At 35.8% G+C, this 16,067-nt stretch overlaps 1 protein-coding gene across 2 annotated transcripts in view; it reads left to right on the plus strand.

Annotated features, from left to right (window-relative positions):
• GALC (galactosylceramidase) overlaps positions 1–15,470 on the plus strand; it is a 31,317-nt gene extending 15,847 nt beyond the window's left edge. For both annotated transcript variants that reach the window (XM_066321945.1, XM_066321946.1), the window contains exons 8-17: positions 528–683; positions 2,731–2,855; positions 4,014–4,141; positions 4,590–4,679; positions 5,960–6,049; positions 6,394–6,538; positions 6,926–7,106; positions 9,324–9,487; positions 11,027–11,103; positions 12,849–15,470. In XM_066321945.1, the coding sequence (XP_066178042.1) occupies positions 528–683; positions 2,731–2,855; positions 4,014–4,141; positions 4,590–4,679; positions 5,960–6,049; positions 6,394–6,538; positions 6,926–7,106; positions 9,324–9,487; positions 11,027–11,103; positions 12,849–12,992 (1,300 nt within the window). In that variant the 3' untranslated portion in view covers positions 12,993–15,470. The remainder of the gene's footprint in view (positions 1–527; positions 684–2,730; positions 2,856–4,013; positions 4,142–4,589; positions 4,680–5,959; positions 6,050–6,393; positions 6,539–6,925; positions 7,107–9,323; positions 9,488–11,026; positions 11,104–12,848) is intronic.
• Positions 15,471–16,067: the final 597 nt, after the last annotated feature.

A 16,067-nucleotide genomic window follows, 5' to 3' on the forward strand; every position in this document is an offset into this window, starting at 1 on the left:
ACTACCATGTGTTTTTTTTAAACCTGAGTTTATTAAAAAAGATGTAGAAAATCAATTAAGTTCATGTTTAGTTATAAGACATTCATGCAGCTAAATTCTTAGGATAATGCTTAGTGCTGTATCTTACTGTTGGTTTTACATTATTTATGGTTTTGTTTAAGGTAGTATGAGTTAGCATGTATTTTCTTTATTCATTACATTATGGTAATGACCATCTTCAAGCTCAATTTTCAGGACAGAGATTTGCTTTAGCAAGCTGTGAAAATTGCATGGTATCTGTAAATCTAAGTTTATCTATTTGCTATATCATATAGCAGAAGAAATAACCTACTGATGTAAATACAAAAAACTCTGGAACATTGCAGCTCCCCCTTGTTCAATTTTCTTGTATTCTACTTCTGGTATTCCAAAACAATTTTATTTTTAATTTTCAGCTTGAAGGAAGTGAATCATTGCTGCTATATGTTCTCCCAAACGCTGATTTTCTCTTTGTACTAAGTGCTCTTTCTTTTCAAAATACTGTGTAGGGCTCACTATCCCGGGACAAAAACAGTGCCAAATGCTGTATTAACTGGGAAGAAGCTGTGGTCCTCAGAAGATTACAGTACTTTCAATGATGATGTTGGTGCAGGCTGCTGGGCTCGGATCCTGAACCAAAACTACGTGAATGGGAACATGACCTCGTAAGTGTTGGGCCCTGCTGCTCACTTTGCAACCTGGGGTGTAAGAATTGTTTAAGGTGCTGTATAACACATCCACCTGCTCTGGTGACAAAACAGGTAAGCTGAAAGTCACCCCAGTGTGGTCTGAATTCACATATAGGAAGTCTGCTGCTCTGCTCTCTTTCTGAAGTAGAAGTCCCGTAAGTTTCAATGTATTCTTGTTCCCCAGCACTCAATGCTCTGTGCAGTTACTTTCAGATGCCTTTGAGACTGATGATAATTATTAAAAAGAGAATGTTCTTTAGAAGAGCAAACAGTCAAAAACATTGGGAGAAAATAATAATAAAACTAATTTATCATATTTTTCTTAAAAGGTCTTTGTCAGATTGTTTGTCTTCAGTTAAACAGATAATTACAGATGTAATTATCTAGTTCTTCTATACAATTTCTTCCTCGAAATCCATTCTTAAACATGCTGTAGTCTTTTGATAAATTTACTTTTCTCTGCACATTTTCTTTCTAAACTGAAAACTGTAAAAAGAATGTTCTCTTTACTGGGAAGTTACATAACTCAGTTTTAGAAAAGAATAGAAAATACGGTTTGATGTTTCTGGTGCAACAGCTGGTAATCTGAAAGAAAATGTTTGAGTGAAGAAAATGTAGGCATCAAGATGTAAGCAAAATTGTTCAAAGCTTTTAGATTCTTTGTAACTTCATTTTGGAAAAACAAAGGGAAATCTTCTTATCTGTTGCTTCAAGTGGAGTGCAGGAAAAAGTCACTGATACTTGTAAAGAGAAATTCCTTCAGTTATCTGGTTTCTACAAATCTTTTGTCTTCTCTGCAAGCTGAAATTTTTGAACAGATGAATATTTCCTACATGAATTCCTGATCATTCTGCTTATATCTTAATCCTCATATAATGTAATATCTTAATTTGGGGTCTTTCTCTTCCCATTATTTTTCTATTTTTCCAAGCCCTTTCAAATTATATATGCCCCATTTCTTTCACAGCCTAACAGCCAGGCATATGTGTTGCATTTACAAGTTATTGTAAAATAGTTCCAAGTCCAGATGTCCAGCAGTGAAGTTATATCTTGGCTTCTATACTGAAAACAAAATCTTTCTGACAAAAGGCAGCTTATCTTTCTGCTAAGTTTGTTTCTTTTGAAGTTGAGTTTCCTACTTTGCTTTCTAAGTTTGAAATCAACAGAACAAGTTTGATGTGAGCACGTTGAGTTTACAATTCAAGAGTTGTTTATTTTATGGTCACGTTTTTGTACAACTCCAGGATCTCTTCTGTATGTATGTATAGTGTGATAAGTCTGTGGCAGTGACTTTAGAATGAGGCCTTTGTACTCACCTGTATGCAGCAGCAAAACAGATTGACAATTTTTGCCTTCTGCTTAACTGCTCTGTTAAGCTGTATTTTCATACTTAAGGCCCAGAGGTATTAAGTTTAAAGTCCTTGCAAAACATTTTCAGTGAAGGCCAAATCAAAGTTTGTGAAGTTATTATCCTTGTCAGGATAGAGCAACAGCTCCTCGAGGATGTCTGGTTAAAATCGTTTTCTGTCTGTTACTTATATGGATAAAGATAAGATTTTTTTTAAATTATTTTTGTAGTACTTAACTGCTTCACTAAAAAACTCCATCCAAAACAACTACCACCATGCACAGAAATAATCAAGCTATCACAAAATCCTCAAACAACACCTAGCAAAAAGCTGTAGACTTTGCTAACAAATTTTTTTTTCGCTTCAGAACAGGAAAAAAACCCAAACAAATGGAGTCTTTACTTTCAATACAAGTTTCTTTTAATATACAACTTTTTGTGGTGGTATAGCCAGAGAATTTATTACCAGTTTTTGAAGAAGTTCTCAACAGTGGAAGCTGATTTGCTTTATTTTCCTCTCCTGTGAGTTTTATTTTTCCTTTTAGCTAGAAAGATGTTCCCTCCACTCCCTAAATTGTTTTCATTGTAAGCTCATTCCAAGGAGGAATGGATTCTTGTACTAAGTTAACCTAATACTATCCATATAAATGGAGAAAACACCTGTTTTTCTTCCAGAACAATTGCATGGAACCTGGTGGCTAGTTATTATGAAGAGTTGCCCTTTGGTAGATGTGGGTTAATGACAGCACAGGAGCCGTGGAGTGGCCACTATAAAGTTGAATCTCCTATCTGGATTACAGGTGAAAATTTTGCAGTTGTAAGTTGGTGATCTCACACCAAACATCACTTGATTTTCTGAGTGCTTGATTTATTTAATGGTTTTATGTGTATTAGTTTTTGTACCAAATTGAGGTAGATTTGTGGAATGTTTTGTGAACACATTAGGAAAGAAAAAAATAATCTCATTTCAATAGAAAACAGGAAGATTTAATAGTAAGGGAAATATTTATACTTGGCCTTTAGCTGTATCAGAAATGAATAAGCTACTAACTTTACAGGTGTTACTATTAAAATATTTTGTTCTGAAGTGCCCATAAAAGTTCATGTGTTTTCCTGTTTCCTTTCCCTTTATGTTTAATCTTTGAGTATCAATCAATTCCTTTTAGTACTTCTCAATTTGTGAAAATGGAACAAAGAACCTCTGTATTTTTTTCCTGCTTGACGTTCTTGGCTTTTGTAAATCAGCATTTCCTTGTGCTCGGGGAGAGGGAAGCATGTTCATGGACACATGGATTCACTGGCCACTCTGTAATAATTTACTGTCTTTGCTGCAGTTCTGTAGAGCAACTATGGAATGCCGTAGGAGGAACAAGACAAATGCTTCAGTTTTTGTTCTGCTAGATACCTGTGTATGTAAAAGCATTAAAGGAAAAATGGTCACAGTTTCCCATGAACAGAATGGCAGAGCAGTTGTTCCTGTGTCCTTGTTACTCAGGATTTTCGTGATCTGGGTCATAGTCTTCTTTGATGGTTTCACTTACTTTCTGAAAACCCTGCTTATTTAGTTTTTCCTCATGGAGCTGCCCATCTGTGCTTTCTCTGTCTCAAATGTTTAGTTTTTTTAAAGAAAAAAAAAAAGATTTGGGAAAAATCTAAACTGTGATGAATATTCAAATTGAATGGACATGGTTACCATATATAATTTGTACTTAATGTCTAAATAATTGCTACAATTTTAACTATTTTGGTTGCCATAGTGTTGATATTTTTAATTTTGCTGTAGTGTAAGTCTTTAATCTTTCCTTTTATATAGGTAAATCTTGTTTTGGAAATTCTGTTACTTTCTTCCCCAAATCAGGTTCCAGTTTTGTCAGCACATATGAGAGAGAAATTTAATTAAGCCTACAAATGGTGCCATTTTTATTGTCTTAATTATTGTATTCTGATTTTTGTCTCAGCACACACCACACAATTTACTCAGCCAGGCTGGTCGTACTTGCAAGTGGATGGACACTTAGAAGGAGGTGGAAGTTTTGTAGCTCTGACAGATGGCCTGGGGAACCTTACCATCATCATTGAAACTATGGTATGTGCATCAGCAATTCCAGTGGAAGAGTTACAGGAAGTGTTTTGTTATGAAGAACCTGTCTTGATTTATGTAGCTCCCTGTCTGTGAATGTCCTTTGATACTTGTAGCTTTATTAGTGAGTTCACTAGAGGTCATTTTTTCTGTCTGAACTTTAAATACCTAGTTGAGACTTCCTGGAGGCCAATTTATATGCCATCTTTATCTTTTTGTTACACATTAGCTTTGATTGGATGACGTACTGAGAGGAAGTTATATCAAGTATTTTCTTAAAATCTGTAATCAAAATAAAATTATTAAACTATTGTAATTGCAGCTATAAAGATAACAGTGAAATAAATTATTGCTCTTTTAATTTCAATTCTGTGCTGTAGGTTTTTCATGAATATTGCCTTGTGTTGCATTCCAGTAATATGTGTCTCTTCTGTTATATTTTTTTTTTCTTCAGAGTCATAATCACTCTAAATGTATCAGGCCTCCATTGCCAAATTTCAATGTCAAACCTCAGAGAGCAACTTTCTACCTCAGAGGGTCCTTTGTAAGTAGATCTTTAATACATTTGATCAGCCTTGTACAATGAATTGCCATTCATAATCAAATACATGCAAGTTAATATCACAGGTTAGCAAGAAATTAACAGTCTCCAGTATTGGAGGCTGTTTCACACCTAGCAAAGTTTTAAGCATTCTGGTTCTGTTTTACCATCAGATCAATGTCAGAACTGAAACTGTAGAATTGTTGCCTCCTGGTCTAATTGTCTGTATACTGAAGAAGAAATTTCACAGGATAGAAATGCAACTAAATTTTTCTTTAGAATTTATTCCAAGGCTGGGTGCTCTGACATAGTTTTTCAGGCCAGCACAACCATGACCTTTCTAGTTATCAGTTCATTTTCAGGGAAATAGCTGTAGGTTTTGTTGCATCAAAAAGATGTGAAGAGATATTGAGAATCCTCCAGTTGTTGTTTATTTTCTTTTTTAATCTTGCTAGAGTAAGTTTCCCTCTGAAATGTGAACAGTACTTTCACAGTGTAAACTGAAGGGAGTCATTGTTAGTTGATTTGGATGATTCCTTCTCAGACAGTTACTTATTTGGAATTTGATTTTGATTTTTTGACAGCAGTAATTTCCTTTAGGAGGAGATAGTTTGAATGATACTTTTGGAAATAAAATGATTCACTTAGGAAAAGTAGCTGAGTATCAATCTGGATACACAGCTCCCTTTTGGGGAAGTATCAGATGGCTTGTGCAAACCAAGCTCTAGGTTGCTTGCTTTACTGTTGATGTTGGTAACTGAAAAGCAGTTATGGGGGTTAGATGTAGTTAAAATCTGATAACTAATAATAGTTGATACGCTGTAGTATTGCAGAAGGCTGGAGGCATGTAAGTTAAATACTTTGCTCAAAAACCAAAATCAAAGAACTAGCAACTAGACTGAAGGTGTCATCAAAGTGAAACTAGCAGGATATTATTTCAGTCTAGTTATTTCTTGGAAGAGAGCTTGTATCCAAGTGTATTGTTGGTGATACAGAAGCTAAAGGTTGTGTCTGTGTTTGCAGTGCTTTCTGTCTTTATAAGCAGCATTAGGGCATGTTAGGACAATGCCTTATTGATGAATAAGCTATGAAAATGTAAGGCATATATAATGAGTAGCCAAATGGAGTTGTGGCCTCTAATGTGATCAACAGCTTTAAAATAACAAAAATTAGACAGCCATTAGATTAAATACCAATTAGACTGGTATTTCTCAAGTTGAATATTCAAGGTTTTTTATTTTGCTGTTGTTGTGTTTTAAATTGTATGGTGTGTTCCGTTGTAGTATATGGTGGAAACCCTTCAAGTGTGGCATTCTAGACTTGATTTTGAATCTGGAAAGTCCAGTCTTTTCCAGCAACTCCGCCCTATAAATGTAAGTTGATCAGTTTTAAATTACAGTCACTGCACTGTCAGATGTATCTTCTCTCTTTGGTGAAACTCCTCAACATTCATTCTTAAGCTGCATATTTAGGGCATGTTTTAAGGCTGTTAGACTGGATTTTTACTGGCTGTATAGAAGCTTACCAGGAGATAATAAAGACTTTGGGGAAAAGGGGTTTTAAAAATTCCTGAGTGATATTTAAATAAATGCTGAGGCAATAAGAGGGGATTTTTTGCCTCAAATCAGGACTTCAGAGGGTCTTCTTTACTTCTGGAACTTGGGTGTTTTGTCATTAAGTTGTCAACATTTGCAGCTTGATCTCTCTTCAATTCCAGGTATGGGGGGGAAGATTTTCCTTAGATCTAAATGTGGATGAAGTGTACACTTTAACCACACTCAAGACAGGACGGAAATGTGCTTACCCAGAGCCACCTCCTCCTCAGCCCTTTCCTTCCATTTACAAAGATGATTTCAATATAGGTAAGCCAGAATTCTCTTATCCAAAAATTCAGTCACACGCAGATAAAATTGTAATGTAGGAAGGCAGTAAGTTACGTTATTTGAATCCTCTACATGAGGTAGCCTGAAGATTTATTTTGTTTTTGTTTATTTATACCTGTTTTTCCAGCAACTTGTATGAGTGTGCACCTTACACTTGCAACGAGGTGTGTTTAATTTAACACACCTCAAGAACCTAGTGTTCTTGTGTTTGCAAAACTGGTGTCTGCTTAAAAACCTGAGTTTTGGGGACTGCTTTGAGATAGCAAGTCAAAAATCTGGAGCAAATTTTCAGGGGAAATTTCTGAAAACATGTACACTGCAGAAAAAAATATTTTAGAGTTGATGTGTATTTTATTTTCTGAACAGGTAATCCACCTTTCAGTGAAGCCCCGAATTTTGCAGATCAGACAGGTGTATTTGAATACTTTATAAATGCTTCTGACCCAGGAGATCATGTGTTCACACTCCGCCAGGTGGTGGTTCAGCGGCCCATCACTTGGGTTTCTGATGCAGACCAGACCATCAGTGTCATAGGAAATTTTAAGTGGTATGTAAATACTATTTTGTAGTGGCATTTGGGGAAATGTCCTCCTCACCAGTGCAAATAATGATCAGTTAATCTGTCTCAAGCCTCATTTCTTTTGGACAGAGGGCCTTTGCTTTTGCCTTCAGATTCTCTGTAGACATATAGGAATAATGATTCAGGCACGTCTAAAAGTCATTGAGCCCTGCTCAGGGCTGAAGATAACTGTCTGTCTAAGTGACTCTTAAAGGGTGGGGAGTCCACCACATTTCTTGGTTGTTTAGGCTGATGCTACTTTGTCTTAGATTTTTTTTTGCTTATGTTCTGCTAACGTATTTATTCAACTAATTTTTTACACTAAGGGATCTGAGTTGGCATGCTAGAAACAGCATCGTGTTCCCTGAATTTCTTATTTTTTAAATTGGACCAAGAAAAAAGATTGATTTTGAATTACATAATTTTAAGTTATTTTTTAGCAGTTTGATCAGTCTCAACTCTCAGACTCTTTCATTGATAATTCAGTTGTATTTGTTGCAGACTGCCATCTTCTGAGCAGTTCCTAGAATTGTGTGGATTTGATGCCAATGCTATTTGAACCACTTTTATTTCTAGGTGAAAATAACTGAGGTTTACTGCTTTGATAAAAGTATGGTTACCATTGCAATTCTTTCAAGGAGCTAAAAAATTGCTAGAAGCTACAAGGATGGTAGTTCAGAATCAAGCAGCATGTTTTAGAATAATGTTTATTTAAAATTAACAAGCATTTGGGAAAGAGTCTGTTAACTAATTTTGCTTTTAATATAATAATATTCATACTTAAAACTTTCTCTTCTGCTTAGAAACTTACATTTTTTAACACATTCTTTAAAATAGCCATTTTGTCAGTTTTAATCTCTTTAATTAGATCACTGATCTGGAAAATGCTTTTTTATAACATGCTTCATACTTCTAATTTCAGGCCTGGAGAAGTGATTGAATCACTTTGATCCAAAGCCTGAAAGCATACCACCCTCTTGTACTTGGAGGTTGTTCTTCAGTTATCTGATGTTTTCTTTTGCAGCCCACTGTAAAGAAAAATCTCATATTACCTCTATAATCAAGTTTCCCTCATTGAGTAAATCATACTCAGTGATTCCTATAACAGCTACATGGGACACATTCTTAAATTACAGTGGTGAGATTCCTAAAAACTCCCTATTATTTTATTTTTGTTCCCTTTTTTTCTGAGTCCTCATCTTGCTTTCAAAACCAAGCTTGCTTTCTGAACACAGTTTATTATTCAAGTTTTACTGGTCTGTAACTTTTCACAATGCTAGTCCTCAATTTCAGGCCCTCAAGTTTGTTTGTTTCATCCTCAGTTTAAGACTCAACTTGTCCCTGGCACATATTTTCAACAATGAGCACCTGCTATTGGAATTCTGAGCCAATCTTGCATTCATTTTCTCAGTGGGATGATACTTCAGCTGTCAATGGCAATTTATCATGATTGTTTAGTTGGTTTTAGTTTGGATTTTAAACTTGTTCATGTGAAAACTTTTTGCTCTCTTATCCTGAATTTCTTAGTGCTTTTCTTGGATGGTTTTATTGAACTTAAGTAGATTCTGAAGGTATTACTATGTAATCATTTCTGTATTGCTTTGAGTCTCTTTATAATGTCTTAAGGAAAATGTGTGTGTGGGGGTGTCTCTTTTTTGATTAATGGGGAGGCAAGAAAAATCTTTTTTGTGTAATGACTATATATTCAGGAATCTGGAGCATTACATTAGAATGAAAACCCAGATTGTTCTTACTACTATGTTAGAGGTGAGAAGAAAAGTTGCTACAATAGATATTCTCTGATTCAGTTATCAGCTGAGCTGCTGTCACACAGAGTCTTTTCTTTATCATTCCGTAAATAGTGATGGATAATTATTACTTCTTATGTAAGTGACCTTGTAGCTGAATCTGTGTTACAAGTGCTTTCAGCCATGGGATGTAGATCCGTTAATAAAGGGAAAGAAGTTCTATGGTTAAGAGCCTTGTAGTGCAACCCTGGGGAGGAGGAAGTTGTGTAAATTTCCTAGGTGCTATTTGATGGTTCTGGTAGTATTTTGCTTTGTTCTTTTTTACAGCTCTCATTGCATGCATAACACAGTGCTTTACTGTTGAGCTGGAGTATAATCTCAGGAAATCAATTTCTACATGCTGCCTACTCAAAAAAATGGATTTCTTCCTTGTTAAAACACTAAACTTCTCTTACAGGGTAAACATGACAGTCACTTGTGACATCTACATAGAAAAGCCTCGTGATGGAGGCGTGTTTATTGCAGGGAGAGTTGACAATGGTGGGATATATGTGCGACGTACCAAAGGAATTTTCTTCTGGGTTTTTGCAGATGGCACCTACAGAGTCACTGGTGACCTAGGTAAGCAGCTCTTTGCCAAAGTGCATGCTGGCATGTGGGCATGTCATTTTGATAACTTTGATAAAAATGGGTAACACTCAGATTTTATAGTTCATTTGTTATTACTATGAATTTAACCTGTTGTGTTCTAATGATGGCCACTTTTCATATGTGGAGAAAGCATCTGAAGGCTACTGCCTGGCCCATTTCTGGAGTTTTAATTTTTCCGCTGACAAAGTCTGTTTTACACTAGCAAATATAAACTATTTTACTTTTCATAAATACTCTGATACAATATTAACTGCAGAAAGATTTGCTCTGTATTCTTAAACTACACACACACAAAAAAATCCTGATTGAGATGAAATGGCTTTTCTTAGGGAGCAGTTCAAGTCACTCTACTTATATCTGGCTTAAGTGATGCTCATAAGTGGCCTCCTGTTTCCTCACATTATGCATTCTCCTGTTAGTGTAGCTCACTAGCCTTGGCAGGCAAGTGAGGAAGAGTGTATGATAATACTTCATCAGCAGTTGAAAGTTCTTTCCATTTTGCTTTGTCATAGTAGCATATTTAGTTGTTTAAATGCATTTCCTATCACTTCATGAGTATAAATTAAAATTTTGTATAGAAGCTTCTAGATCTACAGTATATCTGATAAGATATATTTTTGTGTGTATGTCTGTGTCCCTTTCCACTTTACCATGGACAGGTAGCATAAAGAAGGTTTTACATAGCTTCTCTTAACACCCCAGTGCCCCCTAGGGAAACTTTGCAATGAGTAATTTCATAAGAACTTAAGTTTCAGCTGTATGGAAATACATACTTATCTTTAGAATCAATTAAATTTGTATTTCTAATAAGACCTAGAAATATTACCTGATTAGTTTCTCAGGCTGTCAGAAATAATTTTTCCTAGATGAAATGAGTGGATTTTGATCAACCACCCCACTATTTCTGGCTGAGACTCTTGTTACACAATATGATAAATTTTTCTGTACAGCTCTTTTCAGTCATCTTTATATTTTTCTAGAAGAGAGCCTGAATGTTAAATTATCTTGCAGCAAAAGCTGTCTACTGGATAAATGAAGACTTGTAGCACTTAATTTTTTTCAGGTCTTCGGCTTCCCTCCAGGTGTCATTCACATCCCATTTTTGCTTAGCTTAAATTTTGGGTAGAACTAAGCAACAGGACAGTGTGGCAGCTCAAACCCTGTGATTTAAAATAGTTACAAACAATACATACACAAGAAGATCTGTAGAATGAGCAGAGCACCTTTGTGAACCTGTACTCTCCGTAGAGGGACTCCTCATCTCATGCCAAATTGCCAAGAGCATTGAGATTTCAGTGAGGAAACAGTTCTGGCAAAACAGGAGAATGTACTGATAATGCAGAGTCCAGGTTTGCATATTAAGCCTTCCATGCTACAACTGAAATTGGTAAAAGGTCAGTCCAGAACACCTCTGAAAAAGAAATATTGTTATCCTTTCACTAGCTTGGTATTTATCAGTTTCAGCAAAGGACTGAAGTAAAACTTTGCTAACTTAAGCATGTTTTGCAGCGGGAGAGAAAATATTAATGAAAGGACTTGCTGGTGTCCGGGATAATGCATGGCACACACTTACTCTCAGCATTCAGGTAAGGACACTGGCAAAAAGCAAGAAAAACAGTTATGAAACTTCCAGTCCTAAATGGTTTAGACAAAACTGTGCTATAGTGCTGATGGTGTACTTCATTAGTTTACCATATCAAAACCATAAATAGCTGTTGTATTAAACCAGTACTAAAATACCATACCAAGTTTGACTACCTGTATTTTAAAAGAGATCTTGAGAATCTGTAGAAGATACATAAAATAACTGGAAAGCTGAATCGAAAGCTTTCAAGGTAGAGGTAGAAGGGTCAGAGAGGCAAGTCTCTTATTTAATCTGATGGAAAGATGATGGCCTGGCTTCCTGTGCTTAAGACAGTCAGCAAAATACTAAGGTAGCCTGTGTTTTCAAATCTGCCTCCCACCAGTTCCCTTTACAGGCTAAGGCTTTGTATGTGGAGCTAGTAAAGGACTGGGAAGCTCAGGTAAGCTGAGTTCCTTCTCTACTGTGGTGGAAGAGCGCAGACATTGTGTTACTGTATAAACGGGCTGCAGTTAATGAGAGGCCTGTCTGCTTTTTTTTCCTCCTCTCCCCCTCCACCCTTTTTGCCCATAGTGACTTGGGGAGGAAAGTAGCTCCAAACTGTACTTTAAATATCTGTGTGCACTTTGATGGGTGTGACATTGGTGCAACTACCTAAAAGGCTTTAAGTTCCTCTTCTGAATGCCTAATCCCCTTTGTCTAATGTAACATTTACAACTGCAACTGGCTTGAAATGTGGGGGAGCTTGAATCCTAGCTGAGGAGATTTACTAATGAAGGTAACTCTTAAAATTATACACTGAGTCCCTCATGGTGAAATGCTTCTGAGTATTAGAAGCTGGTTTTTGTCTCTTGTACCATCACATTTGGAGACAAAGGGACACTTAGACCTAAGGCATTCACTGAAATGGATGTTTAGTTTTGGCTTTGGTACACCTACATTGATGAGAGTGCTTGCCATCTGTAAAATGGGCCAAGACTGAAGATGAACATTAATCACTTAAAATTCAAAACAGTGCTGGTAATTTTAAAATTACAATGCTTCAAACTTCCATCTGTGTTGCTAAAGTATTCTGTAGTTACTATGCCTTTGATGTAATGATGGAAGTACAGAGCCATCTTTAAATAATTCTCACACTGACTCCTTGAAAGACATTCTTCGCTTTCACCAGTGTCTATAATTGTCTTATGAAGAAATATAAGTAAACTGAAGTACTTTTTTCTAAATACTGTTTTGTAGAGTACACAAAAGATAAACTGTAATTTTTTCCTGAAACTTCTTTTAATTTCAACGTCTTGAAGTAGCTTGAATGATACTTGAAAGTTCTGCTGTCTCCTCTTTCTTTCTGCTTAATGGCTACAGTACATCTTTCTTTACTTTTGACTTCTGCCTAATTCTGCAGAATCAGTGCCAACTTAAGAAAGTTGGGCTGTTTTGAAAGAGTCTGATACAAGGGAGAGAAAAACCAGTTTACTCTTCAGGTTCTACACTGAGTTAGCAAAGCTGTAAGTAGGAGAAGAGGAGCCTTTAATGTATTCACTGTAAAGGCATTAGATCTATTTCACAGAACTGGTAGACACCAGAGGATTCTGTGCAATATTTAGACGCATCTCTGCATGAAAAATGTGTGAGATATAGTTGAAAGTTGACTTGACATCCTTGTGCTTTGTCTTGTCTCCCATGTGAGCAGGCTCAGTGTCTAACAGACCCTAGATTTTCCAAAGCTAACATTTTCCTTTTTTTTGACAGGGCAACTCTGCCTCAGGACTGTTAAATGGTTATCTGCTCTGGGAGAACGTCACCGTTTCCAACCCGGGGAATGGCTGGGCTGCTCTGGGGACTCGCTCCTTTGAGTTGGCACAGTTTGACAACTTCCACGTTGAAGCTTACTGAGGTGGCTTTGGCATTTGAAGAACCCGGTTCTCATGTTACTTTGAATCAGAGCCAAGTCAAACTTGGAGGAGAGCTGAGTGCTAAACTGTGATTGATCTCTTGGCAAAGAGTCTGGATTCGGTCCGTGTTATTAGTTAAAGGTTTACTTGAGTAGATATCAACATGATTGTAGCTTTAACCCCTATTGCTGTGGGATTTTTGCCCTTCAGTTTTTGGGGGTAGATTTTAGTTCAGGGTAATGATGAAAACAAATTCTTGGATTTAAATATCTTTTAATAACAGTGACTTATCAACTCACTTCTAAGATAACTTTAGAAGTTAACAGAAGACAGATGCATCTTAAGCTGCATTTTTTAACACTTCCACTATTATGTCCATTGCTTTCACTGTGAAAAAAAGAATTAAATGCCAGTAAGCCTTATGAGCCAGTGGGCCCCATACTTTTGTAGGTCTATCATTCTCAAATTTCATTTGGATAAAGTACCTAGATTTTCTGTAGTAAAAAAAAAGATGTTTTGTCTGGTTTTTTTTGCTATAGTCTGTGAGTAGACATTACAGTACTCCAAGTGCATTTGATTACTTCTTTCAACTTTCATTGCCAGCCCTAAAATATATCCTATTTTCAGTGGAATGGAAATGTGCCTTATGACTGATCAAGGAGTGCAGGATGTGACTTATTTCTAATCTACCTCCTCTTTCCACTGAAAGAGTTGAAATGGATAAAAGAAACCATAACATACAGTTTGTTGATGATAATATTGCGGGGTTTTTTGCGTAGTGCAAAGAGTAAAAACATTGCATTATAGATATTTTCATGTCCGGTCACATGTGGAAACTGGCCTTTTGTTCCTGGAAACTTAAGCAAACATCTCTCTCTTTCGATCGATTTAGAACTTTGAATAGAAAATAATTAAAGCCTAACAATGATATTTAGTTTACTATATTACTGTGGAACATAGGAGATAATGTATACTATCACTTCCTGGTACAAAAGAAATTTTAAAAAAATCATTCTTTGCCTTTAAGAGTTTGCAGTCTGATCATAAGGTAAGTGACAGTAGGTGGACACAGAGAATTGTTTAGTGTGCCAAGCACTAAATGACACAAGAGTGTCTGTTTTTAGACTTTTCCCGGCTATCATAGAGTGACATTCAGAGGGTAATTCAGATCCTTGGGAGTGGAGGGATTCTGTTTAGCTGTTGCTTAATTTTATTTTTTTCCCCCAAGTTACTGTTACAAAAAAAGCAATTAAATGAGAATATGAGGTACTGAATAGGTTTTCCCTCACACACATTTGCAGTTCAACTGGCTCCAGAATTTTTCTTGTTTGTTGTTGGTCAGTTTGAATGAAGATGATGTCTATTCCCATACTGAAACTAGCCTCCTGTGTCCATCTAGTTTTCTCATTCACATCCTGTTTAATTGACAAGGAAGTCCTTCTACATACTTGATAGGGCTCTAATAGCTGTATTAGGCCATTTGTAGCAGACAACATCTGGAGAAAAATATTTGTGGTGTATTTTGATTTATAGAGATTATTCTTCTGATCCCTTTTATTTTGAAGGTTGATTACAGTAATTGTTAATGTCAGTCTTTGAAGTTGTCATCTAATATAAAGTTAATGTTATACAGATAATTCCTGAAAAATTTTTATAACGTTGATCTTTCATTTTCATTTTTGGAGAAGAGTTCTTAAAATTCCATCTCCAGTAAGTAAAAATGTTGTGTCTTTTAGCTGTTAGATTGATACTACTTATTCTTACATGGAAATTTCATACGTACCAGTAACCTTGAAAATTGCTTTAAACCACTAAACTTTACAACTCTAGTAGGAGACTTCCAAATGTTAAGTAACTGCTTACTTAAGTGGGTGAAAAATGAAAGGCAATTTTCCGTGTCATTTTCAAGTCTGGATGCAGATCTGTTCATTGCTTGCTTGGTTTCCTAAGGAATGTCACTGGTCACTCCACATGCGAAGCAATCTAATTTTAGGTCCTCATATTCAAGTAATATGAGTATAAGAATCTCAAATTTATTTTATCTGTGATGGATTTTTATAGTTGGATGCTTCTTGGAGACTTCCTGGTAGCTTCTGTGGCTACAAGCAGAGAGAGAGCAGCAATGATGCAGTTATTCCAAAGGAGCTGTCCATTTTTTTAACCTTCAAATGCACTAGTGTAATAAGCTGTACTGTTATATTGTGTACTAAACACAATGTATTTTATCACTGGAAATGTTGATTATTTTTTCCTAATCTTAATTTAAAATGTTTGAGGATTAAAGTGTTATGAACAAAGTAAGTGATTTAATGGTGACATAATGTTATTCGTCTTTATATGTCTGTAATTCTTCACCCTTCAGTAGACTGTAATATGTTTGGCAATAACAAGCTGTCAGGTTTTTCACTGAGGGGTGGATTTATGTTGTTGATTATAAATGCTAATCATTCCAAATGGACAAATAAAACACTTTAAAACACTTTATTTGTGTGGAATGCTTCTGTAAAATGGGTCTTGGTTTTCTCCAGCAAGAAAGCTGACAATTTTTCCATTGTGATTTCTGATAAATATGTTTGGCATTAACTTAATTGGATTGGAAGAGTATAGCCAACCAGTCCTTATTAAAAATATCTAAAAATCCATATGCATTAGGACTTGTGCTATTGATTAAATTATTTTCTTTTAGCACTCAATATACATTTTGCGTCTTTCTGGTTTTTTGATTTGGATTTTTTTTTCATTTGGTGAAGGGAATTAAATTGTATTTGAGGACCAGTGATGCAAAACTGCTGAGTACTAAGGTCTTGTGAGATTTAGCTCTAAGTCAGTTTCTACGTTTGGAAACAGACAGTGTTGTAAGGATGTACTTCTATGATTTAAAGGCTTCTTTATTTCAAATATCCTTATGAATCTTATCTTCAAACACACTATTTTTATTAAGCAAAACTTTAGGGTTTGATTTTACAAGGAAGGGAGAAATTCCATAGAGCTAGTTATGTCTCCCAGTCCATCATGCCTGTAGATATGACTTACCCTGGAATTGCTGCCTTCCAAGTAGCCAGGTATGTACTACCAG

The sequence above is a fragment of the Sylvia atricapilla genome, chromosome 6 (assembly GCF_009819655.1).
Source record: "Sylvia atricapilla isolate bSylAtr1 chromosome 6, bSylAtr1.pri, whole genome shotgun sequence".
Taxonomy (NCBI): Eukaryota; Metazoa; Chordata; class Aves; order Passeriformes; family Sylviidae; genus Sylvia; species Sylvia atricapilla.